Source organism: Rhinichthys klamathensis, unplaced genomic scaffold, assembly GCF_029890125.1.
Source record: "Rhinichthys klamathensis goyatoka isolate OS25496 unplaced genomic scaffold, OSU_Roscu_1.1 h1tg000310l_1, whole genome shotgun sequence".
Taxonomy (NCBI): domain Eukaryota; kingdom Metazoa; phylum Chordata; class Actinopteri; order Cypriniformes; family Leuciscidae; genus Rhinichthys; species Rhinichthys klamathensis.
The window spans coordinates 433348-451477 of NW_026606828.1; the positions used below are offsets into that span (position 1 = coordinate 433348).

The following is an 18130-nucleotide window of genomic DNA, read 5'->3' on the forward strand; positions in this document are numbered from 1 at the left end:
AACCGAGACATGGCTATGTCCCGAAGGTGATTGGCACTCCCTTCAGAGCGCAGGTCATTTCTCTGTCGGCTCTGCCAGCATCCGACAGCGTGAGCAGCGACAGCCTCCTTTGCCCTGTCAGGGCACTGAGAGCTTACGTTACGCGCTCCGCCCCCTTCAGACGCTCCGAGCAGCTCTTCGTTTCGTTTGGCGGACGCACCAAAGGTCTCGCCGCCTCGAAACAGTCCCTATCCAGATGGATAGTGGACGCGATTTCTGCTGCCTACGCGTCAAAAGGTCTGCAATGCCCTCTGGGCATCAGGGCTCATTCCACAAGAGGCATGGCCTCGTCGTGGGCATGGTCCAGTGGAATTTCCATTTACGACATCTGTATGGCGTCGGGCTGGGCCTCCCCGTCTACATTTGTGAGATTCTATAATCTGGAAGTTCCCGCCTTGCAGGCCAGACTTCTATCAGTCTAATGTGTGTATGATCTGCCCACATCACTGTTGCGCAGGCTACCTCAACGTTAGCTCTCCTGGTTGAGCTGCACTAATATGGGTTGATATATATGTACATGCAGCCCGGTGCCGCCGCTCTGCATTCCCCATGGGTGCTTATGTTTATACATGTGTCGGCCCGCTTGCTGGCCGCCTGAATTTCCCACTTTCAATGTTCCCTGGGTTGGGACTCATAGAGTGGATGCTGGGCGCGCACGGCGTTGACAAAGTGTTCCCGTAGCGTAAGCTAAACTTACGCAATACGAGAGAACCTCTCGTAAGAGAACGTACTCGGTTACCTAATGTAACCTCGGTTCCCTCTAGAGAGGGAACGAGTATTGCGTAACCGGCCGTGCTAGCGCCTCGAGCGATTTTCGCTTCAGATCATGAAAACCAGGGAAGCAGCCTCTGAGCCCCGCTTTTATACGCTAAGCCACACCCCTTTGCGCGGGCTGTGACGCGTAGTGGGCGCGAAGCGCCACCATTGGGCGTGACGTCAAGCCAGGCTCACTGGTAGGCTGCTGCAGTTGCCGCAAGGCAGCCAATGAGCACGCTAGATAGCCTGCTTTAGGTCTGCAGCTGCTGCACTGCGTTGACAATATATACAAAATTAAGGATAATTTTGGCTTCAATATCTCGAGCAAAGATGAACTTTACCCGTTGCGTAAGCTAAACTTACGCAATACGAGAGAACCTCTCTAGAGAGAACCGAGGTTACGTTAGGTAACCGAGTACGTTTTATTTTATTACACTGACAATAATAGACTTTCTAGACATTAATATTCAATTCATATTGACATTTTTACAGAATAACAAAATCACGCTTAATGTTCAAAATACAACAAAACCAAATGAAAACGAAAAAAAGAAGTCCTAGTTAAAGAGATTTGTTTTTTAACTCTTTATTAATGATTACATTTACAGTGTATGTGATACTTGAGGGGATGACACACTGCACAGAAACACATTGCTAACTATTATTGCAATTTGACCAAATAAATTAGAATAACTCTTAATTTATTTTTTTAAAACAAAAACAACAAAAAAAAACAGAAGAATGGTGGGGGTGGGGTAGTATAATCCAGGCAGGTGGGTAAAAACGGACCTGCCCAAATAATACCCCCCCCAATTTCCAGCCGACGTCACAGTTACGTCACAGCGCTAGCTGGTGGCAGAACAAAGGGAAAACTGGAGGCGGTGAATACGAACCAGCACAGATTTGGCTACAAAATAAGGATCTTAAATTATTCTTATTATTATTAAATGTCATCTTGTTGTGTTGTTGGGTGCAAGAATCAATGAAACATTAATATGCTTTATCTGCAATTTTTTATTTCTAGAAAATATTCACCTCATTAAAATTGCACCGTAATGTCACTCTTTACATTGTCGTCTTCATGGCGCTGGCTAGGCAGAACTGCGGATCGTACACACACGTCTTGCACATCACCATTCAGCACATAGTTATAGGCATCTAAAGATTTATATGCCCTCCGTTTCTCTATCAGGTTGGTGTAGATGTCAGGCCACTCAACCGGAGGTAGCGTTAACGTTAATCCTGTCAGATCCTCAATGAGTGTACGGGTCAGCCAATCTGGTTCCGTCCGTTAAAATTAACTTTTGCAAATAACAATCGCGGTCCTGGACAGTGAGTGACCTTGCACATTAAGATAAAATCGGATTTTCTCCAGTCATTGTTAAAAACAAGCTAACAAAACTTGCAGACTTTACGTTAGTGAAGCGGCCAGAGGGATCGTTCTGCCACCACCTAAGCTCCGCCCACATAAAAACGTCACCATGTTTACCAACTGAAAATTGGTCTATAACTAAATCCCCTTATAACTAAATCTGCCCATGCTAATTGAGTGAAATGTAGCATTTTACACACAGTATTGATGGTGTAGGTGTATCAGACCCATTTTAGGAACCATTTGTGTATTTAGAGAGAAGAAATAGGGGGGTGTAATACAGGCAGTAAAAACAGACCTGCCCAAATAATACCACCCTAAAAACTAAATCTGCCCATGATAATAGAGTGAAATGTAGTATTTTACACACAGTATTGCTGGTGTAGGTGTATCAGACCCATTTTAGGAACCATTTGTGTATTTAGAGAGAAGAAATAGGGGGGTGTAATCCAGGCAGGTGGGTAAAAACGGGCCTGCCCAAATAATACCCCCCTTATAACTAAATCTGCCCATGCTAATAGAGGGAAATGTAGCATTTTACACACAGTATTGCTGGTGTAGGTGTATCAGACCCATTTTAGGAACCATTTGTGTATTTAGAGAGAAGAAATAGGGGGGTATAATCCAGGCAGGTGGGTAAAAACAGACCTGCCCAAATAATACCCCCCCCCCCCCCCCCCCCCCCCCCCCAATAATTTTATTATTATTTTAGTTCATAAGTTTATTGGAGTATTATAAACATTTCGTTGTAAGTGGCAATATGAGCCAAAACACATTTATCAAAAGAGATTTGCAACGGACATGCCAGTCTCCTCTACGATTAGGGTTGAAAAGCAATTCATTACGTTTCTGAGTTTATACTGCCATCTACAGGAAAATCCATAGATTTTCTTCAATTTGAACGTTTGGAGTAGGGATCAGTGAAGCATTTGACCGAACATTGCGTGTTTTAACTGCCATCTACAGGAAACACGGCGGTACTGTCCAGGGTACTGTCCGCGTGCACGCGAAGGGGGGTAGTCTTCAGCCGGTGGGTCGGAATTAGGCACAACACCTGTTGTAGGGTGACAGTTGATTGTGGCGACGGCAGCTTTACCACGAGTGGGCATGGTTTCAGCGCAGCCAACGGACACGCCCCCAGCGTTTGAGAGCAGAGACTACTGCTCATTTTTTCAAGATTTTGATAGCTTATTTTATGTAGCCTACTTGCCAGATTTTTTTATCATTCAAATTTGGCTGGGTGTCTAATAACAAATTTTTCTGTGATATGACAAACTCAGAACACATACTTCAAGTTGACTTTACAGGGACTTTAAACTTTTTCCAATTCATTATTTCCAGAAAAATAATGTAAAAATGTAACAAAAAAAAAAGAATAATAATAATTGCATCACAATAAGTGTTGTGATTGTCAAAACATTGGTAACTAAACAGAATTTCATTAAGTTACAATCAATGTTTACATATAGGCTCTACTGTTTTATTAGTGCTTGATACAAATTTCACGATTTCAATTTGATTCCAGTCTTGATTCAATATCGATTAATTTGGAAATATCAGGTAGCCTACAGTATAGCTACTTGTTAATTTTTCACAGGAAAAAAATCTCTATAGCCTATGCTGTAAACAGTCAGATTAGTATGGACATATGGTAATATTATTAAATGTTAAAATGAACAAATGAAATAACTATAATAATAATAATATAATATTCACAATAATAACGTTATAGTAGGCTATTTTAATGATATGAGTAAAAATATAAATGTGTAATAGTGCATAGCCTATATTTAGCAAAATATAGGCTACTCTAGTTAATTTTTCTAGCAATAGGCCTACTATATGCTATGGTCATTGAATGGCTTTCCTGAGGTAGGCTAAATGTAACGTTACATGACGTTTTTCCGCGGTTGAAACATTGATTGATCGATCGATTATGAGACATGATAAATATTTCGGTTGTAGTGTAACCTATCTTTCAACATATAGCTACCTTCCAATGCTAATCCGTGCTTATTTAGGCCTACTATTAACTAGTAGCCTAGTAAAGAGAATGTTCGGTTCACGTAAACACATTTACACAATTAAATTGACAGAATTTTAAAGCCGATCTTTGTTTCATTATAACCTGTTGTCGAGCAGTGTCAGGAACTGAGGTGGAGGAGTGTGCATGTTTATGAATGAAGGCTCACAGTGAGAGCCACGTGATTCCGATGTTGAACTGCTGCTTTGCTTAAGTTTAAGGCCTTTTTATTCACAGAGAGAATTTGGGAATATCAACATCTGTGGGGTTTATGTTCCACCCTCTGGTTATGCAATAAGAGCTGGAGCAAATGAATGACTATATGTTCAACAAAGTCGTACACCCAGTGCACCTGTTTTTATACTGGGAGACTTCAACAACTGCAAACTGGAACTATATTTGGTTTGGAACAATATGTTAAGAGAAAATGAAATTTTAGACAAATGCAATGAGTATGTAAAGAAAGCTTGTAAAGCAAAATCAAAGCCCCATTGGCAAGTTCTGATCACAAAGTGATTATCTTTCCACCATTCCAACATACAGGACAGTCTTGAAGAGTTCTAAACCAGTGACTAAAGATCTGTCAGTGTGGTTGGAAATCAGCATTGAGTCTCTGAAAGGCTGGTTCTTATGTACTGAGAGGGATATTTTTTATGGCGCTGACATGGATGAAACCAGAAGTAATAACTGACTATGTATATATCTGTACAGATAATGTGGTGACTAAAAAACAGGTAACTATTTACCCAATTAACAAACTTTATATCACAAAGGAGATAAAACATTACATTAACAGGAAAACCACAACCATGTAGCACTAAAATCGGTTCAGAAAGAATTGAATCAGTTGCATAAAGTAGCAAGGAAAATACATTAAAAAAAAATTGTAGAAGAGAACTTTTAACAAGTCTAAGCCCAAAAGGATGTGTAATTCAATTAAAAAAATATATATAACAAATATGCAACCAGCAAAAAAAGAGGCTCTTTGCATCAAAAAGGCAAATGACTTGAACAGTTTTTTCCTAAGGTTTGATACTCATAACTTTGATTATGATTGTAAAAGTGAATTTAACTCTATGATTATTCTGACCTTGGCGAGGTCAGGTTGATGACTGACCCTGACCTCGTTCAGTTGTTATTCAAACGTCTTCTGTCCTTCTGTCTTTACAAACCTCAAATAGCGCACTTACAGAGAAATTGGCTGATTGGTAATTAGCTAACCATGCTGAGAATTCCGGGGCGAGAACATTTTGTAATCGCACAGTGCCGTACCAGGCTCAAGTGGAAATATAATTGGAACCGTTCTTAGAACCTTTAGGCTCGATGGTGGAAAAGATGACAGATTTTAGAGTCAGGGAGTGATAACATATCATCATGAACTCATGACCAGATGCCTCTTTAATTGCAGGGTGTTCAGAAAACTTTGTCAGATAAGAGTTCAGCAAAAGCTTATACAGAAAAGTCATTCACAATTCTGTTGACTCAATCATAAACACAAAAACGAAACTAATTATAATGTAGGGGATTCATTTGAGCCCTTGTACTGTCACGGATAGATGTGAATTATATTTGTAGCGAGTCCTAAATATATATATATATATATATATATATATATATATATATATATATATATATATATATATATATTCCACATATTCTTGTACATTAAAAAAAATGCAGCTTATAACAAACAATATAGAGAATATTGAATTAATATTGAAGTCTCATGCATTGGACTAAAATCCAGTTAATGTTTCAAATAATTTAAGATTCACAAAAACACATGCTGTCAGGAAACAATCTGGAAACATTTCAAATGAACTGATATTTCCAGCCACTATTATTCACATTTCACCTTCTTTCTGAATACAACTAGACAAAAATACCTAATTGTATAAACAGTCACAAATGCAAATATAAAAAAAAACTGTTGCCAGTAAAGTCCAAATAACATCTATAGAGTAGTACTCAATCCAGGACATTCGGAAAGACTGTGTTCGTAAATGAGGGGCTCATTTACGTGAATATAATGCATTTAATACAAGATCTGGCAACTGGTCAACATTAGACAAACATATTGGTCCGATTATTCATAAAGGAGTTTGGGCCATGCAAATTACGGGAGTTTCCCGGGAGAAATAACAAACCGGGAGGGGTCCGGGAGATAGGGCTAAAAAAAAACGTGAGAAAACCGGGAAAACCGGAGTGTTGACAGGTATGGAATAAGTGCAATTACCTTTAAGGTGGCAATGTCTGATACACAATGATGTTTCACTCATAGTTACCACAGGCAGAAAACAAAATAATAGGAAGTATCATCAGCAAAACTTGAAATGGTTCAGGGATTAACTGCAGAGCAAGTACTGAATGCAATTCAATATTAGTGTCTCTGTCACTTTATGATGGATCTGGTGAAGAAGCCGTCAGCAATCAAAATATTGATTTTGAAGATGTTGAAAATGATAGTTTTGAGAATATGTTTGAGATCATCAATGAGCTCTGAAGAGGACAGTAATGATGGTATAAAACATCTGCTCAAACTGAACCCTTCCAAGCTCCAAAAAGCAACAAAACATGCTTTATTTGAATGATTATGTAATTGTTACTCTTATATCAGGAGAGGTTTTATATTATTGGGACAGGTAGAGATCCATCCGTGTTAGATATAGATCCGGGTCGCTAAAGACCCGAATATGTAATAATGATTGGCGAAACATTAATGCATTTAAGGGTTAACTTATCCCTTCCCATCAAGAAATGCCACTTCAGTAATAAGGTTAGATGTTACATCTGTAAGTCACTGTAGTTTGCTTCAATGACCGATTTTACACAGTCTCACTATGTATAAGAGTCAGGGGGTGATAACATATCATGTACACATGATCACAGCCTCTTTATTACAGGGTGTTTATTTTCATAAAACTGTCAGATAAGAGTTCAGCAAAAGCTTACAGAGAAGTCATTCACAATTATGTTGATTCAATCATAAACACAAAACCAAATTGAATTATAATGATTGGGATTAATTTGAGCCCTTGTACTGTCACTGATAGATGTGAATGATATTTGTCTGTAGCAAGTCCTACTTATATAGATTGTGGTACACTAAGAGCAAAAATGTTGCTTGAAACACAGTATAGAGATTTTTGAATTAGTTCTAAATGATTATTTAAAAAATGCATTGGACTAAACAAAGCAGTTTCTTTAATATATTTAAATGTTTAAAAAAAAAATTAAGATTCACGAAAACACATGCTGTCAGGAAACAATCTGGAAACATTTCAAATGAACTGATATTTGAGCCCGTCCTCATCCCAAGGCGTCATATACGACGCTTTTGCCAAAGCGTACATATCCTACCCACATGGCACCCTTTAGCGTAAATATGAGACGCAGATATATATGGGGCAGAAGGCGCCTCCTAGTGGTCTAACCCTAACCCTACCCCAGACCTAAACCTACCCATTCTCTGTGCGTGTTATATTGACGCTAAAGGGTGCCATGTGCGTAGGATATGTACGCTTTGGCAAAAGCGTCGTATATGACGCCTCGGGATGAGAACGCGTTGGATATTTCCAGCCACTATTATTCACGTTTCACCTTCTTTCTGAATACAACTAGACAAAAATATCTAATTGTATAAACAGTCACAAATGCAAATATAAAAACTGTTGCCAGTAAAGTCAAAATAACATCTATAGAGTAGTACTCAATCCAGGACATTCTGAAAGACTGTGTTCGTAAATGAGGGGCTCCTCTATTCCTCATGACAAACTCAATCCAGAAGACGGCACGATCAAGAGGTTTCATTGGCTGGTCGTGATGCAGTCTGGACAGTCTCTGCATGTTCTCCCTGTAAGATGGGTTATGCAGAACCTCCTTTAATGCCTCTAGAAACACATTCCTGTCCAGAGTTGCAATATCTACAATCTTTGCTGTTCCCTTTGCTTGCATCCTGGAAAGATTGTCAGGTTGATCAAAAGCTAAAGGAATGCCAACAATGGGAATCCCATGATAGATGGCTTCCTGAACTCCATTGGTGCCTCCATGTGCCACAAACACTTTAGTTTGAGGATGTCCAAGCAGGTCATTCTGGGGGAGCCAGTCCACAATCAATGTGTTATTACCAAGATTGGCAGGCCGTGGTCCTGTGTGTCTCCAAATAACCTTTTGAGGCAGTTGGGCAAAAGCGGCAGCAATATCATCATTGATTTCACTCAGAAGCTGACCAAAAACAGTTCCTAAAGTCATGATGATGACCCCAGGCTCTCCTGAGCTCTGTACAAATTTCTCCAAATCATCTGGAAGGGGCTTAGCTGGGTTGCACTGGAAGCCACCCATGTAGACGACATTTGGCATTGTGGGTCGTGGAAACTCAAACGTGAAGTCGTTTCTCATTAGCCACATGTCAGCATTCTGGAGGAGGGAGAAGAAATCGACATTGGGGCCAAAATATTTCTGTGCGAACTCTTGGTAAGGAGAACCAAAGTATTTGGAATTTTTATAAAGAATCATTATATATGTCATCACGTTCATTACTCTCTGAATGAAAGTCATCTTGTCGGTTAGCTGTAACCCTGTAACAGGTATATATGAGAGAGGAGATGGAGCTATATCAAAATGGGCTTCTCCGTACATGGTCCAGCGGACATTAAACACAAGAGGGAGGTCAAGACGGTGTGCCAGTAACACTCCACCTCCAAAAGCAGGATCCGTCAGAACAATGTCATATGCAGCATCTTTCAGTGAATTCATCAAGGTCTCGTTTTCAAACATTGTAGCTGTCATATTGCATATTTGCTGATGAATTTCTGTAAACCTCCTATAAGTTTCATCAGCAAGTGCCATTTCATTCCAAAATGATCTTCCTTGTCTCTGCATTTTCAGTATGTGAGGGAGAAACTTCTCCATGAAGTCATCGTCAAATTCGCCAGTGTCCACCGTAATGGAAGTGTAGAGAGGAGACTTTTCCTCAATGTACCAGCTGCTAGACCCCCGGACCACGGTGATATTGTGACCTTTTGAATGCAACTCCACAATTAGGACCTTCATATTAATCCAATGACTTCCATCCACAGGGACGACCAGAACTTTACCAGCATAAGATCTTGACAGAGCAGATAACAGGATGAACAAACCAAGAATGGTGGAGTGATGCATCTTAATTGACCACCTTTGATAAGAAAGAATATAACCGAATTAAAAGAGTACACAAGATTTCACAAATACAATGATAAATACAATATCATTGTCCTGAAATAATCTGTAAAACTGCAAGGTAGTAGGGCAGAAGATATAAAGTCATACAGATTTGGAACGACATTAGGGTTAGTAAATGATGAAACAAATAACATTTTTAGGTGAACTAATCATTTAAAACAATCAAAAAAGTCTCATACTGATTCAACTATAGAGGTTCACACCAAGGACGATAACTCTAAAGATATAATTACCAGGTACTAGGTACTGTACACAGTGGAAAACCCCCAACAGTGAGCCGTACAAAGCTACCATACAGTGGAAAAGTGCAATAAAATTTACGGAATGCAGTTGGCACAAATGACCAATGATTTGATGGCATCATGGAAGAGGGTGAAAAAAAATCATGAAATCATGTCAGCATTCTGGAAGAGGGAGAAGAAATCTGTAATATTTCAGTTAGATCTGTACAATTAGACAGTTATTCAGTTATTTATTGCTTCATAATCTGAAGTCAATCACAGCTTCAATAAGTGCATTTACACAGTCATAATGGATTTACAGTGGGTTTTATCATCGTCAAGATACAGTCTTCATCTGTCTGTCCAAGTATGTGTGATCTATTACATCTATTGAGGCTCAAGATTCGACCGAGAATAAATGCAGCTCTAACTAGTCCGTACAAAATTAGCAGTAAATGCTTGAATTTTTTCTACAACGAACTCATACAGTAGTTACACATCATGCACATTTTACTTTCTTTCTGAACAGAACTCTAAAAAGATATCGAATCACATATATAATCAAAAATGCAAATATGAAAAGTGTCGCCGTTAGAGTCAAAATAACATCTATAGAGTAGTACTCAATCCAGGACATTCTGAAAGACTGTGTTCGTAAATGAGGGGCTCCTCTATTCCTCATGACAAACTCAATCCAGAAGACGGCACGATCAAGAGGTTTCATTGGCTGGTCGTGATGCAGTCTGGACAGTCTCTGCATGTTCTCCCTGTAAGATGGGTTATGCAGAACCTCTTTTAATGCCTCTAGAAACACATTCCCGTCCAGAGTCGCAATATCTACAATCTTTGCTGTTCCCTTCGATTCCATTCTGAAGAGATTGTCTGGCTGATCAAACACTAATGGTACACCCAAAATGGGAATCCCATGATAGATGGCTTCCTGAACTCCATTGGTGCCTCCATGTGCCACAAACACTTTAGTTTGAGGATGTCCAAGCAGGTCATTCTGGGGGAGCCAGTCCACAAGTAAGGTATTGTTACCAAGGGTCACAGGTCGAGGTCCTGTATATCTCCAAATCACTTTTTGAGGAAGCTGAGCAAATGCCGCTGCTATGTCATTGGTGACGTCTTGTGGAAGCTGAGCAATAAGGGTGCCTAGAGACATGACGATGACTCCATGATCTCCTGAGCTCCGCACAAACTCCTCAAGATCAGCTGGAAGTGGCTTGGCAGGTTTGCACTGGAAGCCGCCCATATAGACGATATTGGGCATTGTGGGTCTTGGAAATTCGAAGGTAAAGTCATTTCTCATGAGCCAGATATCTGCATCCTGGAAAAGGGAAAAATAATGAACGTTGGGGCCAAAATGTTTGCGACAAAAAGAAGAATAGGTAGGTTCAGCTATGATTGCAATCTGGAACTGGGTGAAAAAGTAGGTCAAAACATTCTTGACACGTTGAAGGAATGACATCTTGTCTGTTAGCTCTACTCCTGGGACAGGGACATAAGACAGGGGGGAAGGAGCAATGGCGAAATGTCCCTCTCCATGAATCGTCCACCGAACGTTGAAAACTAAAGGAATATTAAACTTGTAAGCTAGGATTGCACCGCCTCCAGAAGCTGGGTCTGCTAGCACCACGTCGTATTTAGCATCTTGGACTGAGTTTATCATTTTTTCATCTTCTAATATTCTCTCCATCATCTGCAACATATCTTCATGCATGCTTTTAAACTTCATGATGATTTCGTACTCCAGCTGAATGCGGTTCCAAACGGAATGTCCTTCTCTTTTGATCTTCAGGAGACGGCTGATCATTAAACCAAAAAAGTCCTCATCAAATCCTCCTGTGTTTTGAATGGTGATGGAATTGTAGAAAGGAGACTCTTTCTTGATATACCAGCTGTTGGAGGCTCTAAGCACCGTCATGTTGTGACCTCGTGAGTGTAATTCCTCGATCAGGACCTTCATGTTCACCCAGTGACTTCCATCCAGTGGAAATACTAACACTTTGCCACCATCTATTCCAAATAATACGCATAAGAGCGACAACAAAACGAGAGGTGCTGAATGACGCATCTTCTTACACAACCTTTAAAAACAAAAGAGAAGAAAGAATGAAGGGAAACAGAAGAGAAAGGACCAGGAAAAACAAAAGCCAGCTTATTTTACTCTGTAGAATTATCTTACACATCCAGAATAATTATTTAAAAATACAGTAAAATATTTACAGGACAACCTGAACATTTTTCAATTTAAACTGTAATTTTTTTTTACAAAACAAAAAAAAACATTTTAAACCAGTAAATCCAACAGCCATTTCTGCTGAATTAGCAAGGCCATGTTGTCACTGTTTTGTACTTTTTACATATACTGACATCCGTCATAACACTGGTGGTAAAGAGAAAACCACATGATGAATCAGTGTTCATCACAAGTAGTTTTTCAACAAGCTGATGCACATATTAATATATAGAAGATGCACCAGAGTCATGTACATAAATTCAAGACACCATCATGATAACAAACATGACACTCAAACAATGCAATAAACAATCATTTAACAACATAATATGTGATATAAAAGCCTATGTACATAACCGACCGAAAAATTATAAGAAACGTAATTATTAAAATAAAAAAACATCAAATGTGAGCTGTCACACAGTGAATTGTAATCTACAATAAATTATAAGTTGATTTGTTCTTTTTGCTTTCAAAAAGGGTTCTTACAGTGTATTACAGTTTTTCTCCGTATATAGTACAGGAACTTACTGTAAACCTATTAACAGGTATTTACTGTAGCATTTTTACAGTCTTTTCCAGTTAAAATTACAATATTTCTTCTCAGTGTACATTACATTTGGATACCAGTGATGCCAATGATAGTGATACAAATTCATTCTGCTCTACAAGTCTAATATTTGCTGTTATTGATCTGTTAGACTTTTGACTTACAGAATAACATCTGGGCCATTTTGCCGAAGAATTTATATTTGTCCAGTAAAAACCACATGAATTTCCCATTTTTTTTTCCCACATGGGAACTGTTCCAAAACCATGTTTCCCATGCATGTGCAAAGTATGTGTTTCATGTTTTTGCACATGTGAAATTCACGTGTTTATAATAATAATAATTCATAATATTTCACGTTGAAAACAAAGTGGAATATAAAGTTCTGCTTGGATATCCATTTTATTTGCCACTAAATACATCAAAATTGTGCATATATGCCACCAAACTAAGAAACTTTGGTAATTCCAATGATTTGGTTCTCTTGGCATCGATGTTGAACCTTGTAAAAACCCTTAAATGCAAAGCAGGTCTACTGAAGTAAAGTGTAATTGTGGCATGGGCCACAGTGTTTGCAGGAATAAAGTAAGAGGGTCTCACCTTGTGTATATCTAAATTGTCTATTTGTTATAGTGTTATATGCTGAGAGCTTCCTAAGAATCAAAGATATGGAATCGTTCACACATGCTACAACATCTGGAAAAAAGCTCCAATAGAGTACATGCTAACAATACCTTGCAATATGTGCATTCACCTTTCATGGTAAAAACAGTGTTCGTTTGACATTTTCTGAAACCAACAACATGTACATTTTTCTTATAAGTTAAAAAGTATTAAAAAAAATCACAAAACTTAGCACTTAACAATGATACTTAGCTTTTTACAAATCTCACTTCTGATGGAAAGCTGGAAAAAGTTCTGTGAAGCTGAATTTGGTTGAACAAAGTCAAAAATAAATACTGTTCACACAATAATAAAAGGCCAATTATTACATAATGAACTAAGAGCAGAATGGAAATCTGATATATGGACTGACCAAGAAAGAATTTGTACTTTGTCAGAGCAAATTCTATTTTGAGAGAATTCTATTTTAGGAATATTTCAATCCTCACCTGACAATCTGCAACTACTCCTTGAAGTTCACCTTGGCACAGTGTAGCGTCCAAAACCGTGAACAAATTTATCCTGCAAAGCTTGAGCTTATCAAGTGCATTTAGGTGAAAGGTACCTTTGAATGAATGAGCACAGCAAAAGCCTATCAGGTGCCTTGATGCTGGGCAGTTAAACAATGCCACAGTCATTATGGGTCAAAGATCTCTGGACCCTGTTTTTAAACCATGATTTGCTACAACCAGCCGAAATGAAATGCTATCGGATACAAAAAAAGAAAATTCTTTGATTTTACACTACACACACTAGAAGTTCACATGATACTTCAGATTAAATGTCTGGCTTGTAAAGACTGAAGATCAGGCTACACTCCCACCATTCCAGAACATTCCAGGGGACAACTGAACTGAACTGAACTAAACGGGTGGTATTGTTCGTGTCAGTTGTGTAAAAGGCAGAAAGAATAAAAGATAATCTGAGAATCAGCACAAAGTATAAAGTACAGAGACTTTTTGGAAACTTCAGCAGTGTCCGCAGATCACAAGGTGGGAAAAACGGACACTGAGTCCTTTAGTCCCTTAGACCCAATAAAACACTGAATTTCACAAGATTTATGGCAGTGAAGTTATATTTTCTGTCAACAAATTACAGTACAATGTCACTCACTGTGATATATATAAAAGAAAAAGACAAGAATATATACACATACATTGTATATATAGGGGTGCACATAACTTTTTTGGTCTGGTTCTCAAGGGAGCACCTGGAGACACTGCCTGATACTCACACTTTACACGGCACACTTATCCTACAAGCTGTCGTCATCACTTTCCTCCTGACTGCTCTCCTCGATATCTTCTTTTCTCTCCTACATGGTAGATGATGATGATTTTTTATTTTATTAACATTGTAGGATTGAAAATATGAAAATGAACAAAGTAATTTGCTTTTACTGACATGGACAAATACATTTGCTTTTACTGTTTTCCACTCCCTCTTTCTACCACAAGGACCATTTGGAGTTCCTAAAAGTGCCTGTAGGCCAAGATGGGGGTGTATGAACTGTCACACCTTTAGTACGATGGGGGAAGTTTTAATTATCTGATTTGTCAGTTTGAACGTCTCACATGTGGGTTTTAGTCACACGGTCACAGAAGGGATAAAAGAAGATTGTAACTGTTGCTCTGCCTCTTTTTTATGCTCTTGCTCTTTCTAAATCTTGGAGTCCCTTTCTTGGGGCTCTCTTTCTCTTTGTGTCCTCTTTTCTTTCTCTTTGTGTCCTCTTTTCTCTCTCTCTCTCTCTCTCTCTCTCTCTCTCTCTCTCTCTCTCTCTCTCTCTCTCTCTCGCTCTCACTCTCTCTCTCTCTCTCTCTCGTAACATTTTACCTGAGAGACAACGTGCTGACAACGTTTCTTTAGTCATTCGGCAGTCTTGCAGCCTGAACCCCTGCAGGAAATACAACCTTACAACATTAATGCCACAGACAACAGCAGGAATATTAGGCTGCTGTCACTTTAAGACCGCATCATGCATGGACCGAATATACTGACACACATCCGGTTTCTTTCTCAACTCTTCACTTATGAGATAACAGAGAGAATACTTGCCGAGACAGTATTTTGACATAATTTTGTATGTATGTGTCCGTTCAAGCGCAAGTAAACGCAAAAGACGAATGAATTCGGTGTTCAAGCTCTGTCTTTTTTGCGCCTCTCTCTCTCGTGCACGAGTCCTGATTTTCGACTCTTTTTCCGCGTTTAAAATCATTTGAATGTGTAAATTGGCAAGACAAAACACATCAAAATGATAAACTTTCACTCTATGATGGTTAAACTGAGCAGTTAATCCGCGAATCACATGCGTGCCCCGTACTGGCCCGTACGGATCAACTGCGATCCATTACGTCCCTAATAGTTCATAAACACACTTATCATCATGATTGCTATCCTACCAGAGATGGAGAAAAAGCCTACGCCAGTAAGTAAACGTGTCCCTGTCCCCAAAAACGTTGGTACTCAAAAGCGCTTCCCTCCACGTTTTCTGATGCGCATCGTTTCTTTTTTTTACCAGTTATGTGCACCCGTATATGTGTGTGTTTTTGTGTGGTATCTGTATGAAGTGTTTTTACTATACTGTAATATTGTGATATGAAACATTACAGTAAGTATACACTGTTGAAATACTTGTTCTGTCTAAATGCTCAAATGATTGAGAAAACGGTTGTTCTCCCAACATCAAGCCTCACCTTTCGACCCGCCTCAGCCATTTAAGGTCATAATTGAGGAAATGCTCCACAATAGTGTTCCTTATTTCATCAGAAACGTGTATATGTACTTATCGACCTCTTCGTCTGCTTTGCCTGCCCGTCCACCACACATCCATACTCCCCTTCTTCTTCCCATGATGTTGATCCTGTTTGTTTCCTTGTTGTTCTTCCATTATTGTAACTCTGTGTCGAGCTCTGTCTGTGCTTTCCAATTGACGATTCATGACTTGCATCTCTGAGCTATTTTAGAGAACTGGTTGATCATTGATTGATCTAATGCTTTACATTCCCCTTCATTAGTGAAATTCAAGATTCACCTGCGGGACACATTTACACAAAAAGTCTCATAGAAATTATGTTTGACGCATTATGACAACTAGTGAGCTAATGCCTTGATGTTTTGAGGGGTTAACACTTTAACAGAGAACCAGTATAATACATTTTGAGCAACAAGAATGAGAAATTCCTTTTATGATGTGCACAAGTGACTAGATGATGTGGAGGTTGAAGAGTTGAAGTCCCCGTGTAGTCAATACTTGTATCCCTTAGGGTTAGTTCACCCCAAAATTCTGTCAGTAATTACTCACCCTCATGTTGTTCCAACCCCGTAAGACTTTCGTTCATCTTCGGAACACAAATTAAGATATTTTTTATTAAATCTGAGAGCTGGATCACTCCTTCATAGGCTTCTTAAGGGATCGAAACTGACCGGCCCAAAAGTTATGAAAGACATCGTTAAAATAGTCCGACTGACTACAGTGGCTCAACCTTAAGTTTATCAGGCGACGAGAATACTTTTTGTGCGCAAAAAAACAAACAAAAATAACGACTTTATTCAACTATTCATTTCCTTCTCTGTGGGCCGTGATATTTCATGTAGTGAAACTGCGCAAAGCTTCTAGGTTGTACGTCACACGCAGGCGCACTATTGGCCGACGCTGGTCATGTGTGTGATGCGTGACGTACAACCTAGAAGCGTTGCGCAGTTTCACTACGTGAAATATCACGGCCCACAGAGAAGGAAATGAATAGTTGAATAAAGTCGTTATTTTTGTTTGTTTTTTTGCGCACAAAAAGTATTCTCGTCGCTTGATAAACTTAAGGTTGAGCCACTGTAGTCACTCGGACTATTTTTACGATGTCTTTCATAACTTTTGGGCCGACCAGTTTCGATCCCTTAAGAAGCCTAGGAGTGATCCAGCTCTCAGATTTAATAAAAAAATATCTTAATTTGTGTTCCGAAGATGAACGAAAGTCTTACGGGGTTGGAACAACATACATGAGGGTGAGTAATTACTGACAGAATTTTCATTTTTGGGTGAACTAACCCTTTAAAACTCATCTTTGATCACCAAAATGGCATATTTAAACGTTTCTTCCTGTTTTTTTATAATAATAATTAATAATAATAATTCATTACATTTATATAGCGCTTTTCTAGGCACTCAAAGCGCTTCACATGGAAGGGGGAATCTCCTCAACCACCACCAATGTGCAGCATCCACTTGGATGATGCGACGGCAGCCATATTGCGCCATAACCCTCACCACACACCAGCTTACTGGTGGAGAGGAGACAGAGTGATGAAGCCAATCAGTGTATATATATATGGGGATGATTAGGAGGCCATGATGGACAGAGGCCACTGGGCAAATTTGGCCAGGATGCCGGGGTTACACCCCTACTCTTTCGAAAGACATCCTGGGATTTTTAATGACCAGAGTCAGGACCTCGGTTTAACGTCTCATCCGAAGGACGGTGCTCTTTGATTGTATAGTGTCCCCGTCACTATACTGGGGCGTTAGGACCCACACAGACCACAGGGTGAGCACCCCTGCTGGCCTCACTAACACCTCTTCCAGGAGCAACCTGGTTTTCTCAGAAGGTCTCCCATCCAGGTACTAACCAGGCTCAGCCCTGCTTAGCTTCAGTGGGCAACCAGTCTTGGGCTACAGGGTGATATGGCTGCTGGCGTTTATGAATGCCTTTAAATAGCTTGAATGTAACTCTACACACTTGCTTCATTTAGTAATATGCAAATGAGCCCTGCCTCCACTCAGTCAAGCTCGTCTACAAGTCGATGTACCAGAATGTTAATGTGTTGCCAGCGATTTCAAACTGCGTTTTTGAGTGTTCAGATCACTGCAGTTTTAAAGAGAAAATACTTAGCAATGGTGTTGACTTATGCATTTGTACATGTTTTGTCTTAAAGCATATTCAAAACACCACATAGACATAAACAACGTTAAAAACGTAATTTTCACCACAGAGGGTCTTTAAAGTATAGTGTCTACAAGACCTAAGCTCAAGGTGTTTTTTGGGGGGGAAAT

General features: G+C 39.4%; 2 protein-coding genes across 3 annotated transcripts; both read right to left on the bottom strand.

Moving 5' to 3' along the window:
• Nucleotides 1-7764: 7764 nt before the first annotated feature.
• LOC130104460 (UDP-glucuronosyltransferase 2C1-like) lies at nt 7765-13617 on the bottom strand. Its single transcript, XM_056271020.1, has 2 exons — nt 13536-13617; nt 7765-9363 (listed from the first exon to the last, which is right to left on the bottom strand). Exon 2 carries the CDS (start codon nt 9348-9350, stop codon nt 7776-7778), a length of 1575 nt encoding a protein of 524 aa, XP_056126995.1. The 5' UTR covers nt 9351-9363; nt 13536-13617; the 3' UTR covers nt 7765-7775.
• Nucleotides 10019-13622, bottom strand: ugt5a1 (UDP glucuronosyltransferase 5 family, polypeptide A1). Of its 2 annotated transcripts, XM_056271019.1 has the most exons (3): nt 13536-13616; nt 13024-13076; nt 10019-11721 (listed from the first exon to the last, which is right to left on the bottom strand). In XM_056271019.1, the coding sequence occupies exon 3, from the start codon at nt 11706-11708 to the stop codon at nt 10131-10133; it is 1578 nt and encodes a 525-aa protein (XP_056126994.1). In that variant the 5' UTR covers nt 11709-11721; nt 13024-13076; nt 13536-13616; the 3' UTR covers nt 10019-10130. The 2 variants fall into 2 exon arrangements, with proteins under 2 accessions (XP_056126994.1, XP_056126993.1); XM_056271018.1 differs by lacking the exon at nt 13024-13076 and having other exon boundaries at nt 13536-13622.
• Nucleotides 13623-18130: the final 4508 nt, after the last annotated feature.